We start from the raw sequence: 14,640 nt of genomic DNA on the forward strand, positions 1-14,640 counted from the left end.
GAATTCAAAAACATGATACATAAAAAGTGATGGAACAAAAAACGTCAGAAGATCTACAATGGGTACAAAGATGACCATCATCCGATCAATTCCAAACATTCTCTAGTTTGGAAATTGAAATGAAGATAAGAGAGATTCTAGAGTGGGGAGAGAGATAACCATCTTCTAAACATTTCAAAACACTCCCTAGGCTTGTATGATGGTGCTGTATGCCCTGCCCCCTGCATATATGTATTGCCAACCATAAAAAATTGTTACTAATAATTTACTTCATTTCAAATTAAATACTAATAGTATAAAAAAGATTGCATCTTTTATCTTGCCTTAATTGTAGCAAACATGAGGTAAGCCTCCTTGATCTTATTCTTGTATAGCTCTGTATAACTGCAAATCACATAACACACAAGGTTGAACAATGAGATTTTTACTTCAATCATCTGTTGCTATAGCAGCAAAATTCACCCTGCAACTTGACCATCAACGGTCCATGCCCTCCACTCATCATTCACGGACAAATTCAGTTGGCGTATCCATTTCAACGTGGCCATGTAAGGTACACGCATGTCATGATCACCGCTGAAACAAAGAGGCGTATAGCTTCACTAACATTGTCAAAAATTATACGCGAGCATTAAGACTGTGGATTTCACCTATACACCAAGGCTTGGAAGCCTCTAGCACTCAGATTTTGATGATACTTGACAACGCTTTCTATGTCATATTCGTAGATGAAGCTCCGGTTACATCTAATCCAATCACCTACCGTTCCCTGATTGATTGGTCAATGTTCAAGCAAAACAACATCTTAATCATGTGTTATACTCAAATTAAAAAAGTTGGGTCATGTTTTGTACCTCTCTGATGTGCAGAGCTTCTCTCACAGTTTCGTCGTTAGCCCACACGTTGGAGGCCAGATATGTGTGTTCCTGCAAAAGACAACAACTTTGAGTTAGGTCGATGATGGATGACATGAATGAAGGCAATGTGAGAGGCAGAGTGGAGGAATACACGACATGGTGGTTCATTTGGGCTGGAGAGGGATAAGAAGTCGATTGGATCATCTACTATAGACAGTAGGAACCTTCTAGAACCACTCTGATTTGGTGTTGTGATTTCTTTGCACTTTGGCTCTAGAATATGATCGCCATAGATAAGCTTGGTGCACTGCACTTTATTAAAAGGCAAAGCAATATAAAACATCAAAATCTTTTAACATATGCCAAGAATATATCATTAGTAGGGATGCCAGCCCGAATAGCCCACCATATTTATAGAGTTGGGGTTGAAAATTTCTAGCATGATAAAATTACAACCCGGTTAGCCCGCACCCGATTAACTCGCAACCCATTACGGTCACACTCAAAAACCCGATAAAATTTATATTGTTCTTTTTGTTTTACTCATAATTCGACACTACATTGATTATTTTTATAATACAGATAACAAAAAAAAAACTTTCAATTTTATATTAATTAATATATTATATTTTTATTAATATAATAATAGATAAATAAATTAGAAACTTCAAATTCAGTAAAAAAAATAAATTTCTAAAACATGTTTTAAAATTTCTCGAAATATGACGATGTTTTATTTTGCACAGATCTCAAATATTAGTATTTGATCAAGTTTATGTTTGGTATATATATCAAATTTATCACAATTAAAAGTTTTACATTTTATAAATATAACTGATTTTCACCATTATTTATTGATTGATCGCATGTTAATTTTATCCGATTAACCCGTTGGCCAGCCCGAAACCCGAACTTTTAAGGTTAGGGTTGAACTTTTATAACCCCAAAAAAATCACAACCCGAGTAGGGTTGGTTCACCCGCTGGGCCGACTTGATTAACATCCCTGATTATTAGTGATGTATACCTGATTGATACTATACAGAGCAAATAAACATTCGATGTTATTTGGATCTGGATTCTTATACTCTCCGTTGCAGCTGCTTCTTGCTCGCTGAAATCATTATTCAAGACACGAAATTAAAGCATATTTAAGCAGCAAGTTCACCAATAGCGATATAGTAATATGTATAGTAGGCACTGGTTTAATTTTGCAAATAAACAACGAAAACACCTCAAATTGTTTGTCTGAAATGAGTGCCACTCTGTGAGCATAAGGTATCTGTTCATTCACATCCTCAGCATGTGTCACTGGATTCCCAACCATGTAGCCCTGTTCCCAATCCACAAAATAATTACTGTCTACTTATATCTTATTCATATAATCATAGTATAGAAGTATTAATAAAACAAAATCAAGAATGAAATAATTAATATAGCAAGAACTCCCATTACTTGGAGAGACATTGTTGGCTCTAGTCCAGCTTCATTGCCTGCAAATTTTCAACTTAATGATGAGGAAATAAACAAACCGTAAGCATATTTAAGTCTTGAGATGCAACTAACTACCTTTAGCTATTTCAAGTGCAAGCATGGGAACCATCTTGCCACCATAAGAGTCACCCGAAACATAGAGACGATTCTTGATAAACTCGGGATGAGCTAACAGCCACTGTATTTATTTTTCCAAACAATGACGACAGAAATAAGCAAGCCTTCCATCAATAACAAAACAAAGGGTAAGGATGAAAACCTTGCGTAGAAATGTGTAATTATGTTGGGTCGAATTAGTGTCGGAGGAAGGGTAGCTTCTTGCATTGTTGGAATATGAGAATCCAGTCAGAACAGGATAATCTAGGAATATAATGCTGGCAACCTAACACCATCAAAACAACCATCATCATGTAATGTGGATGAAAATCAAGAATGGAAATTTATGTATCAAACCTTAGTCCAAGAATATGGGTTCAATACAAAAGAAGGTAAGCTTCCATCAAAGCTCTCAAGATCAAAGGCTAGTGGACCTACAAATTGACATTAAATATTCTAATTAGGACCCAATCCAAGTATAGCTCATCTCCAACAAAAGAAGAGAAGAGAAGAGACCGATTTCATAAACTAGGCTGGAAAAGGCAGAGCAGCCGGGGCCACCGCTGAGCCATATGAGCAAAGGGTCTCTATTAGGATCGGTTTCGGATTCGATGAAGTAGTAAAAGAGCTGAATTTCATCATCCTCTCCAACCCCAATGTACCTGAATCCCACGAAACAGCATCAGTTCTGTCCAATTAAACAGAGGAAACAGAGTATAGTGAATTGAGACATGAAGAGACCCTGTTTCGAGTTTGAAAGGCAGAGCTCCGTCGTAGCCGGGAAGGGTCTCCACGATTATTTGTGAAGCAGCACACTTGATTCCGACAACAAAAGCAACTAGCAAATGAAGGAATGTCTTCATGGCTTGTGACAAATCTACTTCAAACTTTTCTTAGTACCTCGCTAAAATAGAGTTTTTTTAGCATTCAATGACCACTGACGCTACTAAAAGGAGGTTTGTTTAAAAATCAATCCCTATATGCTTGATCAGACAACTTGATTGGCACACAGTTTGCCACGTTTTTTCCATGTACAGTTTGTGTTTTCCTTAGGTTTGAAACCAAAAAAAAGTAACGGGAATTTACATGACTTTTCACATTCGGTGAGTATTTTAGTCCAATTATTTTCGATTTTTGGCACCTTTGAAAATCATACAGTGGGGCATTTTGTGAATAATTCTACTGTAAAACCTATTTCCCTCTATCCGTGAAATATTGTCTAGTAGTGTCATTTTGGTCTGTTCGTGAAATGTTGTCCACTTTACTTATTTTTTCATTTTTGATAATATTTTGCAGAAGGAGTATTTAATTATAATAAATTTATGTCGCTTTCTACATAAGCCTCGTGCTCATTGTTTTGAAGAAAATAGAATCATGGTATGAATGAATGAAGCATGAGGAAAATATGATAGTATGACACATTGTGAATGACACGGGTTTTAATATGAAATTGGTAAAATAAGAGAGAAAGGAAAAAAAAAGAAGAGAGAAGTAGTATTAGTGGAATGTTGAGTCCATGTTATTAGTAAGAGTGAAGGGAAAAAAAGTAAGAGAGAACTGGTTGAAAACTTTCTGTTTTTAAACATGGTTTATTTTTTGTGGACAACCAAGAATGACAAATGTGGTCTATTTTTCGTTGACGGAGGGAGTATATGAATGTGAGTTTTAAAATGTTAGAATCATGCTTGGTCAAAGGGTTTTGATCAAGAATAAATGTTACGAAAAATTTAATTTTATAATATTTAATGATTTAATGTTGATCTACTAAGAGAGTAGATGACCATGATATATTCATTTTCTCCAAACTGATTTCTGGTGCGTGAAAAATAATAGATTAAAGTTAGTCATATATAGATTAATTAATAGTGTATTAACTACTATCTCATATTAGAAGAGTATAAAAGATGTACTCTTTATGTCTCAATCAAGATATCTATCTTTCTTTTATTTGTTTGTCTCATTCAGTTATTTGTCTCATTCAGGATATTCATTTTTTCTATTTGTAAATAAAATACTTCATCCGTCCCCAACGAGTATGAACTATTTTATTTTTCATCCGTCCTTGAGAAGTATGAACTTTCTAATTTTAAAAAGGTCAAACAACATATTACCCCTACATGATAATTTTATTTACAACTTATACCATTATCATTAATAATTTATACCAATACGATAATGTAGACCTCACTCTCCACTAACATTATTTTCACTACTCTCTCTCTCTTACTTTTCTCCTTATTTATTAAATCTCGTGCCGAACCCATTGTTCACACTCTTTGGGGACGGAGGGAGTACCTTCATTATGCTTTCTAATTCAAACTAGCCATGATGACAAATTCAAATTCGATTATGCTTTCTATTTTGAAAACTCTTCTCTCTATGATGTGAGATTCGTTTTAACTATACTTTAATTATTTGTTCTTTCTATCTCTCTTACTTTATCAATTATGCATTAACATTTATGTCCAACCAAGATTGCATACTTATGTAAGACAGAGGGAATAATATTTACTCCCTCCGTCCCGGATAATTTGACTTACTTTAACTGGGCACGGGTTTTAAGAAATATAATGAAAAGTGAGTTGAAAAAGTTAGTGGGATGTGGATCCTACTTTTATATATTAGTTTTATAATAAACGGTAAGTAGGAATGAATTAGTGGAATATGAGTTCCAAAACTAAAAATGATAAAAGTTAAATGGGCCAAATTATCTAGGGAGTACTATTTTAATATAGAACATCTATAACTAGAATTAACCCGCGCACCACAACCATTGGTCAAGGAAGGTGTGTCCTCAGGCCTCAGCAAATGTGCAGCATAAGCACTACTGCACTACGTTGTCAATGCCCACAAGGTCAATTTAGAAACACGATTAAAAAACAAAAGTGGTGGTACAGGGTACAAAGATAAAAACCAAAACATACGAAAATTAATACATAAATGAAGATGAGAGAGATTTTAGAAATATAAAATATTGTGGTGCAAAATTTATTGTAGAATTAAAATTTTGCCATAGATATTTTTTTTTATCACATTATATATATATTTTTCGATGTGAGAAAATCGTATTCTCAGGCAAAACAACAATACGCCCAAACCAAATCTAACCAATTTTCTACCCCTACCAGCAAGCACAAATACACCAAGCCTTGACCCAACAAGATAGAAAAGAGAACGACTAGTAGGGACAGCACCACCCAAGGCTAAAGCGACCAAAAGAAACTCTCAAAAGCACGAAACGAGCATGATCAAACAAGAGGATGAGGTCAGCCATGTCTACCCCACAATGTTTCTCGAATTATGCTGTGGCATTCGAAATCCTGTCAAGAGCTCTTCGTTGATTCTTTGGTTCTCTCCAAGGTCTAACTTCACTCCTCTCATCATTTATTTGTTCCACTGAGAAGGGAAATTCTGGGCACCAACCTCGATTCCATGCGCCAAGTCTCTAGAATAAGCATTTCTTCTCAAACTTCCAATTGGATTGAAACACTTGAAAGTTGATTTTATTTCTTATGTCCCAAATGGTTCATGTAATCACAAAGAACATCGCTATGAAGAGCTTCTTATCAAACTCTCAAACTAGGGACCCTTTCCATGCTAAGAATTGTTGAAATCGTGTGTCCAGTCAAATGAGTTGACCAAGACTAAATATGACGAGACATTTAATTTTGTGTAATTAAATGATATAGTGTCGATCTACGCAGATGATCGTAGTATATTTATTTTCTCAAATCCGATTCCCGGTGAAAAATAATGAATTAAAGTTGGACAAAAATGTGAACTAATTAAATGAGCTATGAGAGAAGCTATGCGATTAATTAAGAGAGTTAATTATTTCACATTGGAAATGCCAACCTTCTTAAACTAGCACTCCCTCCGTCCGCCATTAGGAGTCTCATTCCTTGGTGGCACGGATTTTAAGAAATGTTAAGGAAATTGAGTGGAAAAAGGTTAGTAAAATAAGGGTCTCACTTGTATATATTAGTTTTAAATGAAATGTGAGTGGAATGAGTTAGTGGAATGTGGAACCTATTACCATTTATGGTAAAAGTGAATTGAGACTCCTATTCACGGACGGACTAAAATGGAAAAAATGAGACTCATATTCACGGACGACGGGAGTATTTAATAAAAAGAGTTATTACATGTAATAATTATAGTTTACTAACATGGGCTGTAGAGCCCACACGCGCGATGTCGCCGCGAGTGCTGCCGTGACTGTGTGCTCGTGTCCTTGGAGTTGGATCTTGGTCTTTGGGTGGTCTTTAGACTGTTCTTTGGGTTCGATCGTTGGGCTTGACCTGAGGCTAGTCTAATTCTTTTTAGATCACGCTTTCACGTCAGCAACCCAAGTGGGATGACACCTCGTCAGTATAACGCAGTGAAACCAACGTGGCTGACACGTGATAAAGTCCACATCGTGAGCGAACCTAGACACACAGTGTGTCCATATACATCTGCCCAAGATCAGCCTCTCTAGCTCCCGTAACGGCTTGTAACGCCCGGCGGTTACAGCCTTGCAACGATGACAACCATCAAGCTTGTGTTGACCCTTGCAGTTGACTAAGCCTATAAATAGGCTAGTCATTCCATGCATAATACACACAATAAAAAGCATTCTGCATCATAAGTTCTTTCTCATTTTTGCATTTGTTCTTCTGTCGAAGCCCTGCTCTCACCTCCATCCAGTTCGCCGGAGCTCTGCTGATAGCAGTGCTGCTTCATCAGAGACAAAAGTCGTTTTATCTTTTGGGACGACACGCCAATCCGAAATAACTACATGGCGTATCTCATCTTGTAGACAAAGGCCTCCTCGACTCGGCTTACTACTGCATTTACGGTTTTATTGTTTCGCTTCCAATTATTGTAATTTCGTTTCAGTCTTCTTTTTGTATTCTTTTGGATTGTATTACACCTGGTTTATCTCTTATAATCTAGAAACCAACAGGAAAAAAACCATCGGTTCTCTGTGAAAGCTCACACGAATGTTCCACAAGCTTCCCAATATCCTGCAACTAAATATAACGTGCTCAATTATCTCTAGCTCCGTCTTGCAAAGAACACACCGGTCATCCTGATTCCACTCACGCCTATTATATAATGCATGATTTATTCAATAATTAAAATTTTGCAATTATTTTTAAAAAAGAGTAAAGGTCAATTTTGGTTCTAAACATATGACCGAAATACCAATTTGGTCTAAAACATTCACTTTTTAAAAAACTGGTCCATAACAAATAAAATTGTTGCCAAAGTAGTCCTTTTTTAACGGTTCCATTAAAAAATTAACGGTCAACACTAAATAACCACATTTTGACCTAATTAGTATATTAATCTATAATTAAGTAAAAAATAAAATTAAAAATTAAAAAACTATTCACCTTCTTCGTCAAAAAACCTGTCTCCACTAGCAAATCGCCGGCTTAACCAGGGTACGCCCCTTTCGGAAACAGATTTCCAGCGCCCACCGCTGTCTTCGCCGACATGGTGCTTAAGCCTCTAACTTTTCAACTCCGTCTCTAAAAATCAGAGACAAACTCCAAATTCACACTCCCATCTCTCTCTTCTTCTCCTTCGTTAAAATTCTCTCCCTGCCAGCGAAATTCAGCCCCTCCGCCGCTACCGTTGCGGTGCTGCCAGTTCTCTTTCTCACGCTTATCCTCTCTATCTCCTCAATCCAATCCAATTCACTCTCTTTTCTGTCTCTATTCCAGCGGCCGCCTCCGTCAGTCCCCTGCATGCTCTTTTCCTCCGTCATAGCCAACGTGTGATGACGTCTTACCATCGCCCTCACACTGTTCCAGATCTGTCTCCCTCTCTCTCTCTTTCCGTTACGCCTTTCCTTTGTCTTTCTCGTTCATTTCCCTGCTCACCGCTACACCCTCTCGGTCATGCCCCTGTGCAATCAGCATGACCACTTCCAAGCTCGCTCTCTCTTCGTGACGATTAGCCGGTGTGGAGCTGCTGCTTCCACGAAGATTCACAGCTCACCGTCGAGAGCTCCTCCAGACTGGGATGCTTCCACCGTTGTCAGAAAATGATTGTTAACTTAGCAATCGAGACTCGTGGAGTCAGAAAATGGTTTGAAGGGTGTTTTACTGGGCGATTTCTTCATAGGGTTTTCAATAGTGAATTGGAAGAGTATTCTGGGAGTTGAGGTAGTGTGTTTTTGCAGAGAAAATTAGGGTTCTTGAGATGAAAAAGAAGGAGAAAGAGAGATGGTTTGTACTAATTAAAATCCACTAATACAGTCAAAATATCACTAATCAAGAGCTGATTGTCAGTTTTTTACGGAATCATAAGAAAATGACCACTATGACAAGTATTTCATTTTTTATGGACCTGTTTTTCAAAAAGTGAATGTTTTAGACCAAATTGGTATTTCAGCCATATGTTTAGGGCTAAAATTGACCTTTACTCTTTAAAACATCATATAATTTTTTTTATACAATACAATTTTATATTGACATAATAACTAATTAAATCATGAAGTTGCCAAATTCTAGTTTATCATATCTGTATATGAATCAATAGTAACCTTTTTTTTATATTAAAAGTTCCACTAAAATTAAAAATAAAAGAAAATAAAAGAAAAGAAAAGTTAACCCATTTTTATTTTGTGGAATAAGTTTAGACTAGAAATAGCTTTTCTTTACGTAAATATAGATCCATTTGTGTGTAATAGTGTATTAAGAAATATACTATATAATTTATTAGGTGATTCCTTCAGGTGTAAATGAGTCTAACAATTATTTTGACAATTATTCGCAACGGTTACTATCGCGAAGTCTTATAAACACTTCCCGATAATAGTTCATTTTTTATTTCATAATATATAACTTATTTATACACTTTTATAGTTATATTGACATATTTTAATTTGATATATAAATTTCATTCAAATAAAAGAAAATTTACATAATTAAAATGCTAAAATTACATAATCAATGCCCATAAGGTCATCTAAAAGAATTTAAAAACATGATACACGAAAAAGTGGTGGTAATGGGTACAAAGATAGAAACCAACATATACAAAAACATGAATAGAAAATGGCAAGTGCTTTAATCCAAGCAAGAATAGAAAATTATTAAGTGATTGATATTTGTAAAGTTACTGATATAGTATTATAGTATATAATATTGTATTCATTTGCATGTATAAATAGATTCAAAAGGAGGAAGCATACTGATAGTAGAAATATGTTATTGATTTATCGGTACAAATTGATTGAAAATGAGGAAGCACAATAAATGCTACATTGAAAAGAGAAAAAAAACCATCTTCTTAACATTTCCAAACACTCTTTAGGCTTGTATTCTGGTGTTGTATGTCCTGCCCCCTGCATTTCAAATTATATTAGCAAACATGAGGTCATCTTCCTTGATCTTACTCTTGTACAGCTCCTTGTATATGCAAATCACCAAAAAAAACATGGTTGAGCAATGAGATTTTTACTTCAATCATCAGTTGCTATAGCAACAAAATTCACCCTGCAACTTGACCATCAACGGTCCACATTCAGTTTGTGTATCCATTTCAACGTGCCAAGGTAAGGTATATTAATATTGTGATCGCCACTGTAACAAGGAGGTGTTGTATAGCTTCACTAACGATGTCAAAAAATATACACGGGTATTAAGACTGTGGAATCAGCTAATAGAGACCGTAGGAACCAATGGCGGAATCAGAAATTTAAATAAGCCGGGGCTGAAAAATTTACAAATTATAACAGTAGTAAAATATTTAATTTCATATATAACAACATTACAATTTTAAAAAGTACTCCGTATTAAATAATACTCCCTCCGTCCCCGATTAAGAGTCACACTTTGACCGGGCACGAGTTTTAAGAAATGTAAAGAAAAGTTGGTTGAAAAAGTTAGTGGAATGTGAGACCTATTTTTTTATATTGGTTTTATAATAAAAATGTGAGTGAATTGAGTTAGTGGAACGTGAGACCTACTTACTATTTATGGTAAAAGTGAAATGTGACTCTTAATTGGGGACAGACCGAAACGGAAAAGTGTGACTCTTAATCGGGGACGGAGGGAGTACTCCTTTTGTCCTTATGCAATATAGACATTTCATTTTCAGCATTCATTTTGAAGAAATGATTCTCATTCCGTCCACGAAAAATAGGACACATTGTGAATGACACGAGTTTTAACGTGGAATTGGTAAACTAAGAGAGAAGAGAAAAATGTACTAAGATATAAGTAGTGTTAGTGGAATATGGGATCTATATTATTAGTAAGAGAGAAGGGAAAAAAGTAAAAGAGAGGTTATTGAAAACTTTCTTTTTTTAAAATGTGCTCTATTTTTCATGGACAATCAAAAATGACAAATGTGTTCTAATTTTCATGGACGGAGGAAGTAATAAATAATTAAAGTAGAGAAAAAGTTAAATAAGAGAGAATAATATAGAGAATACTCTTTTGTATATTATTCCCCCCTCTTACTTTACTCTATGTGCACTTTAACTATTTATTAGTAGTATATTTTTTTTCCAAAATGAGTGCTTAAATGAAACGCCTCTGCTGCAGATGAAGTAATTATCACAGACGAATTGTAGTAAAAAAAAAAGTTACCATCATTTTTATATGCTCTATCCACAAATGACAAATTTGTTTTAATAAGTTTCACAAATACTCTTTTTATCTTAGTAAAATTAAGAATGTTTGGAACTAAGTTTTTTTTCATTATTTAGAATAATTATATAGTTTGTGATGATTTGATTTTAATGATTAAGGGTGGAATTAAATTATGCTGAAAGTATTTTATACGATGAAGTATTGGACTACATATATGTTGGGGAGAATAAAATAAATTAAATGCTCGTTTAAGTTTCATTTTGGTGAATAAGATGGAGTATGAGAATAGGGTAAATATAGTTATTTATCACTAATTTTTATGCCATTTGACCGGTCAAATATTTTTCTTTCTTCCAATGCTAGAGATATATCCAAAAAGAAAAAAGAAACAGATCTTTTGCACTCCCCTGTTCATCTTTATTCCCCACCGTCTCGCCATTCCTCTTCCTTCTTTCCATAATTCCTCTTTTTGCGTACTTCTCTCGGCCTCTTCTCCACTTCACCGCCCAATTCTTGTGTTCTTCTTCCTGATACTACTTTCAATTTTAGAAAATCGGGCGCGGGGTTCACTGGCTCTTGGGGCGGAGACTAGTCGGAGGAAGGCCATGTAATGGGGAGTCTGTGTCTGGGTCCCCATGTAGTTCCGCCGGTGGTAGGAACCTTCTAGAACCACTTTGTTTTGGTTTTTTTGTATTCTTCGCACGTTGGCTCCAGAATATGATTAATATAGATAAGCTTGGTGCACTGCACTTGATTAAAAGGCAAAGTATTCAGCGTCGTCTAAAACATCAAAATCTACTGACATATGCAAAGAAAACATCATTAGTGATGTATACCTGAATGATAGTACTATAAAGAGCATATAAACATTCGATATTATTTGGATCTGGATTCACATACTGTCCGTTGCAGCTGAAGTCGACACGAAATGAAAGCATATTTGAGCAGTAATATAAATAATCATGTGTTGGGATAATTGAGTGAACAATTATATAAAGCTCTCTATGATGATTAACCGAGAACGATGGAGAAGGAGCATAAACTGTAGAGCAGAAGCGTACCTTAGATCCATAACGTATTGAAAGGCGGAATTGCTTTGCAGCGGCTATGGATCTTCCAAACGATTAGAGACATTCTTTGCAATAGTCTGCCGAGAGAATACAGAGATATCGAATGTTCTTCTTACGTCTGGGGACCATAACCCTATCTTATATTTATATAAATATAAGACCCTTTTATTTTCTATTCGGTCCCTCATCAAATAGAAAATCACTTTATGGAATCTACACTTATTTCCATAACAATTAAATACACTTTAACTCAAACCTTAATTTTTATTGGATCACTTTAATTGATCAACTGAAAGATAGCCATACACATTAAATTAGTCATGTGGAAGCCCAAATTTCCAACAATCTCCCAATTGGGCAATACATGACACCAAATAAATGTGTACAAACCGAATGAGCGCTCAAAAGTGCTATCACATAGTGTATTTTCAAACAATCTTATTATCAACCATATCGACATAGGACTAAAGGGGCAGTCACCATATTTTTTCATGATTAAACCCATCAGTAATCACATATGCAAATATAATCAACAACAGATCAATTATAGAGTGTAGCATGAAAATTTCATGCAAGGTGATCATACATGCCTATTTCCAACTAGTCCTCCCAAAGTGAGATCAAACCAAAAATAATGGACAAAACATAATACTTTATTTCTGCAGAGAATAACATAAGTTTTATAACTATATGTTCAAAACACAATATAGAGCAATAACTAAAACTACTCCCACTGAACGGAAGTATCCTTAAAAAACATAACACCCATTTGGGCTACATGCCCATGAAAGACCTTGGGTGATAGTCCTTTAATGATTGGATTTATAATCATCAAATCCATTCCCTTATGCTCTATATGTATTTGTCCATTCTGAACCCTTTATTTACCAACCAGGAAGCTCCTGTTGTTTTAGAATATAATACTGCAGAGTTATTGTCACAACATAATTTAAGTAGTCTTTCAATACCTTACAATATGCAGCCCAGTGACAAAATTTCACAGTCATATTCATTAACTAGATGCCTCAAAACAAGTTACGAATTATGTTGTCATGGTAGAAGTAGCTACAAGTGTTTGCTCAGCACTTCTCCACGAAATGGCTCTACAGCCAACAGACACACGTAACCTAAAATGGATCATTTACTGTATTGGCATCTAACAAAATCAGAATCAAAATGCCAAAAGATCTCTCCAAATGATCTGATTTTCTATACGCGAGCATGTAATGCTTAGTTCTCTATAAATATCTCATAACCCGTTTTGCTGCTTCCTAATGATCCATATCGAGTTATTGAAATATCTGCCCAACATATAAATAATTAAAACCAAATTGGGTCTAATACACACTTGAGCACACATTAGGCTCCCAATCACCGAAGCATATGGAACCTTCTGCATTTTCTAAATCTCAAGATTTATCTTAGGGCACTGAATGAGACTAGGTTTGTCTCCTTTAGTCATAGGAGTATTTCTTTACTTGCAATTATGCATCTTAAATACTTTAGGCACCTTTTTCACTATATCCCTTCTGTTACAATCGAAAATTATTTCTTTCGATTTCCAAATACAAAAGAGGCTTCCCCAAGATCTTTCATCTCAAATTTCTTCAAGAGAAAATTCTTGGTGTTAGTGCAACATATCCTTATCGAAAATTATTTCTTTCGATTCTAAATACAAAAGAAGATGCATTTGCTCCCACTGAACTTGTGATACACACAACCATCAATAGCATTCTTTCTGAATCCAAATTAAAGAACTACTTCATAAAATTTGTGGTACTATTGACGAAAGTCTTAATTGAGGTTGTTGAGATTGACTTTAACTGATATCATCCGCATGAGATTGAATGTTTACGACAATATCATCTTGAGGTTCTTAATATGCTTCTTCTTCAATGATAGTAATTTACATGATCATTGTCAGAAGCAGTAGCAGGTGCCTATACAGACTCCTCCTCAAAAGTAATGTTCTTTAACACATTCTTTCTCCAAACTCAACATTCTCAAGGAATACTATGTTTCTCGTCCCAAAAATTAGTTTCTTTTGTGGGATCATAAAGTTTAAAAACCCCTAAATTTTTCTGGAAGACCAAAATGAGAATATATGCTATAGTCTTTAATGCCTCTCCCTAAAGCGAATGCGACAAGGAAGAATGATAAATCATACTCCTTCACATATATTTTTAAGAGTTTTATTTCGTCTTTTAGCTACACCACTCATGCTAGGCGATCTCGATATGGTGTACAAAAGGACAATCCCACACTCTTCCAAATAGAAGGCAAAAGGTCTTTGACATTGTTCACCTGAGCAGTCATTTCTGTCGTAGTATTCGTCACCACGGTCGGATTTGACTTTCTTAATGCCTTTGTTGAGTTGGAGCTCAACATCAGCCCTGAATATTTCGAACTTGACTAAAGCCACAGACTTTTAATAGATTAAATGTAGGTGCCCAAAACAAGAATATTCATTTATGAATGATATAAAATATTGCTGATCATTCCAAGAAACCGAAGTGAATGAACCACAAATG

At 35.3% G+C, this 14,640-nt stretch overlaps 1 protein-coding gene and 1 long non-coding RNA gene across 2 annotated transcripts; both read right to left on the minus strand.

Annotated features, from left to right (window-relative positions):
* Positions 1-3,374, minus strand: LOC148933880 (serine carboxypeptidase-like 7). Its single transcript, XM_089063297.1, has 14 exons — positions 3,187-3,374; positions 2,962-3,107; positions 2,803-2,879; positions 2,609-2,731; positions 2,425-2,527; positions 2,311-2,348; positions 2,090-2,188; positions 1,883-1,969; positions 1,009-1,164; positions 855-926; positions 651-769; positions 463-576; positions 324-384; positions 1-221 (listed from the first exon to the last, which is right to left on the minus strand). The coding sequence occupies exons 1-14, from the start codon at positions 3,306-3,308 to the stop codon at positions 138-140; spliced, it is 1,401 nt and encodes a 466-aa protein (XP_088919423.1). The 5' UTR covers positions 3,309-3,374; the 3' UTR covers positions 1-137.
* A 7,943-nt stretch (positions 3,375-11,317) lies between these two features.
* On the minus strand, positions 11,318-11,954 carry LOC125223668 (uncharacterized). Its single transcript, XR_007176760.2, has 2 exons — positions 11,876-11,954; positions 11,318-11,783 (listed from the first exon to the last, which is right to left on the minus strand). It is a non-coding gene; the product is annotated as an uncharacterized LOC125223668 (long non-coding RNA).
* Positions 11,955-14,640: the final 2,686 nt, after the last annotated feature.

This window comes from Salvia hispanica, chromosome 1 (assembly GCF_029641045.1).
Source record: "Salvia hispanica isolate PSC_SH4W2 chromosome 1, Shi_PSC_v1, whole genome shotgun sequence".
Classification (NCBI taxonomy): Eukaryota; Viridiplantae; Streptophyta; class Magnoliopsida; order Lamiales; family Lamiaceae; genus Salvia; species Salvia hispanica.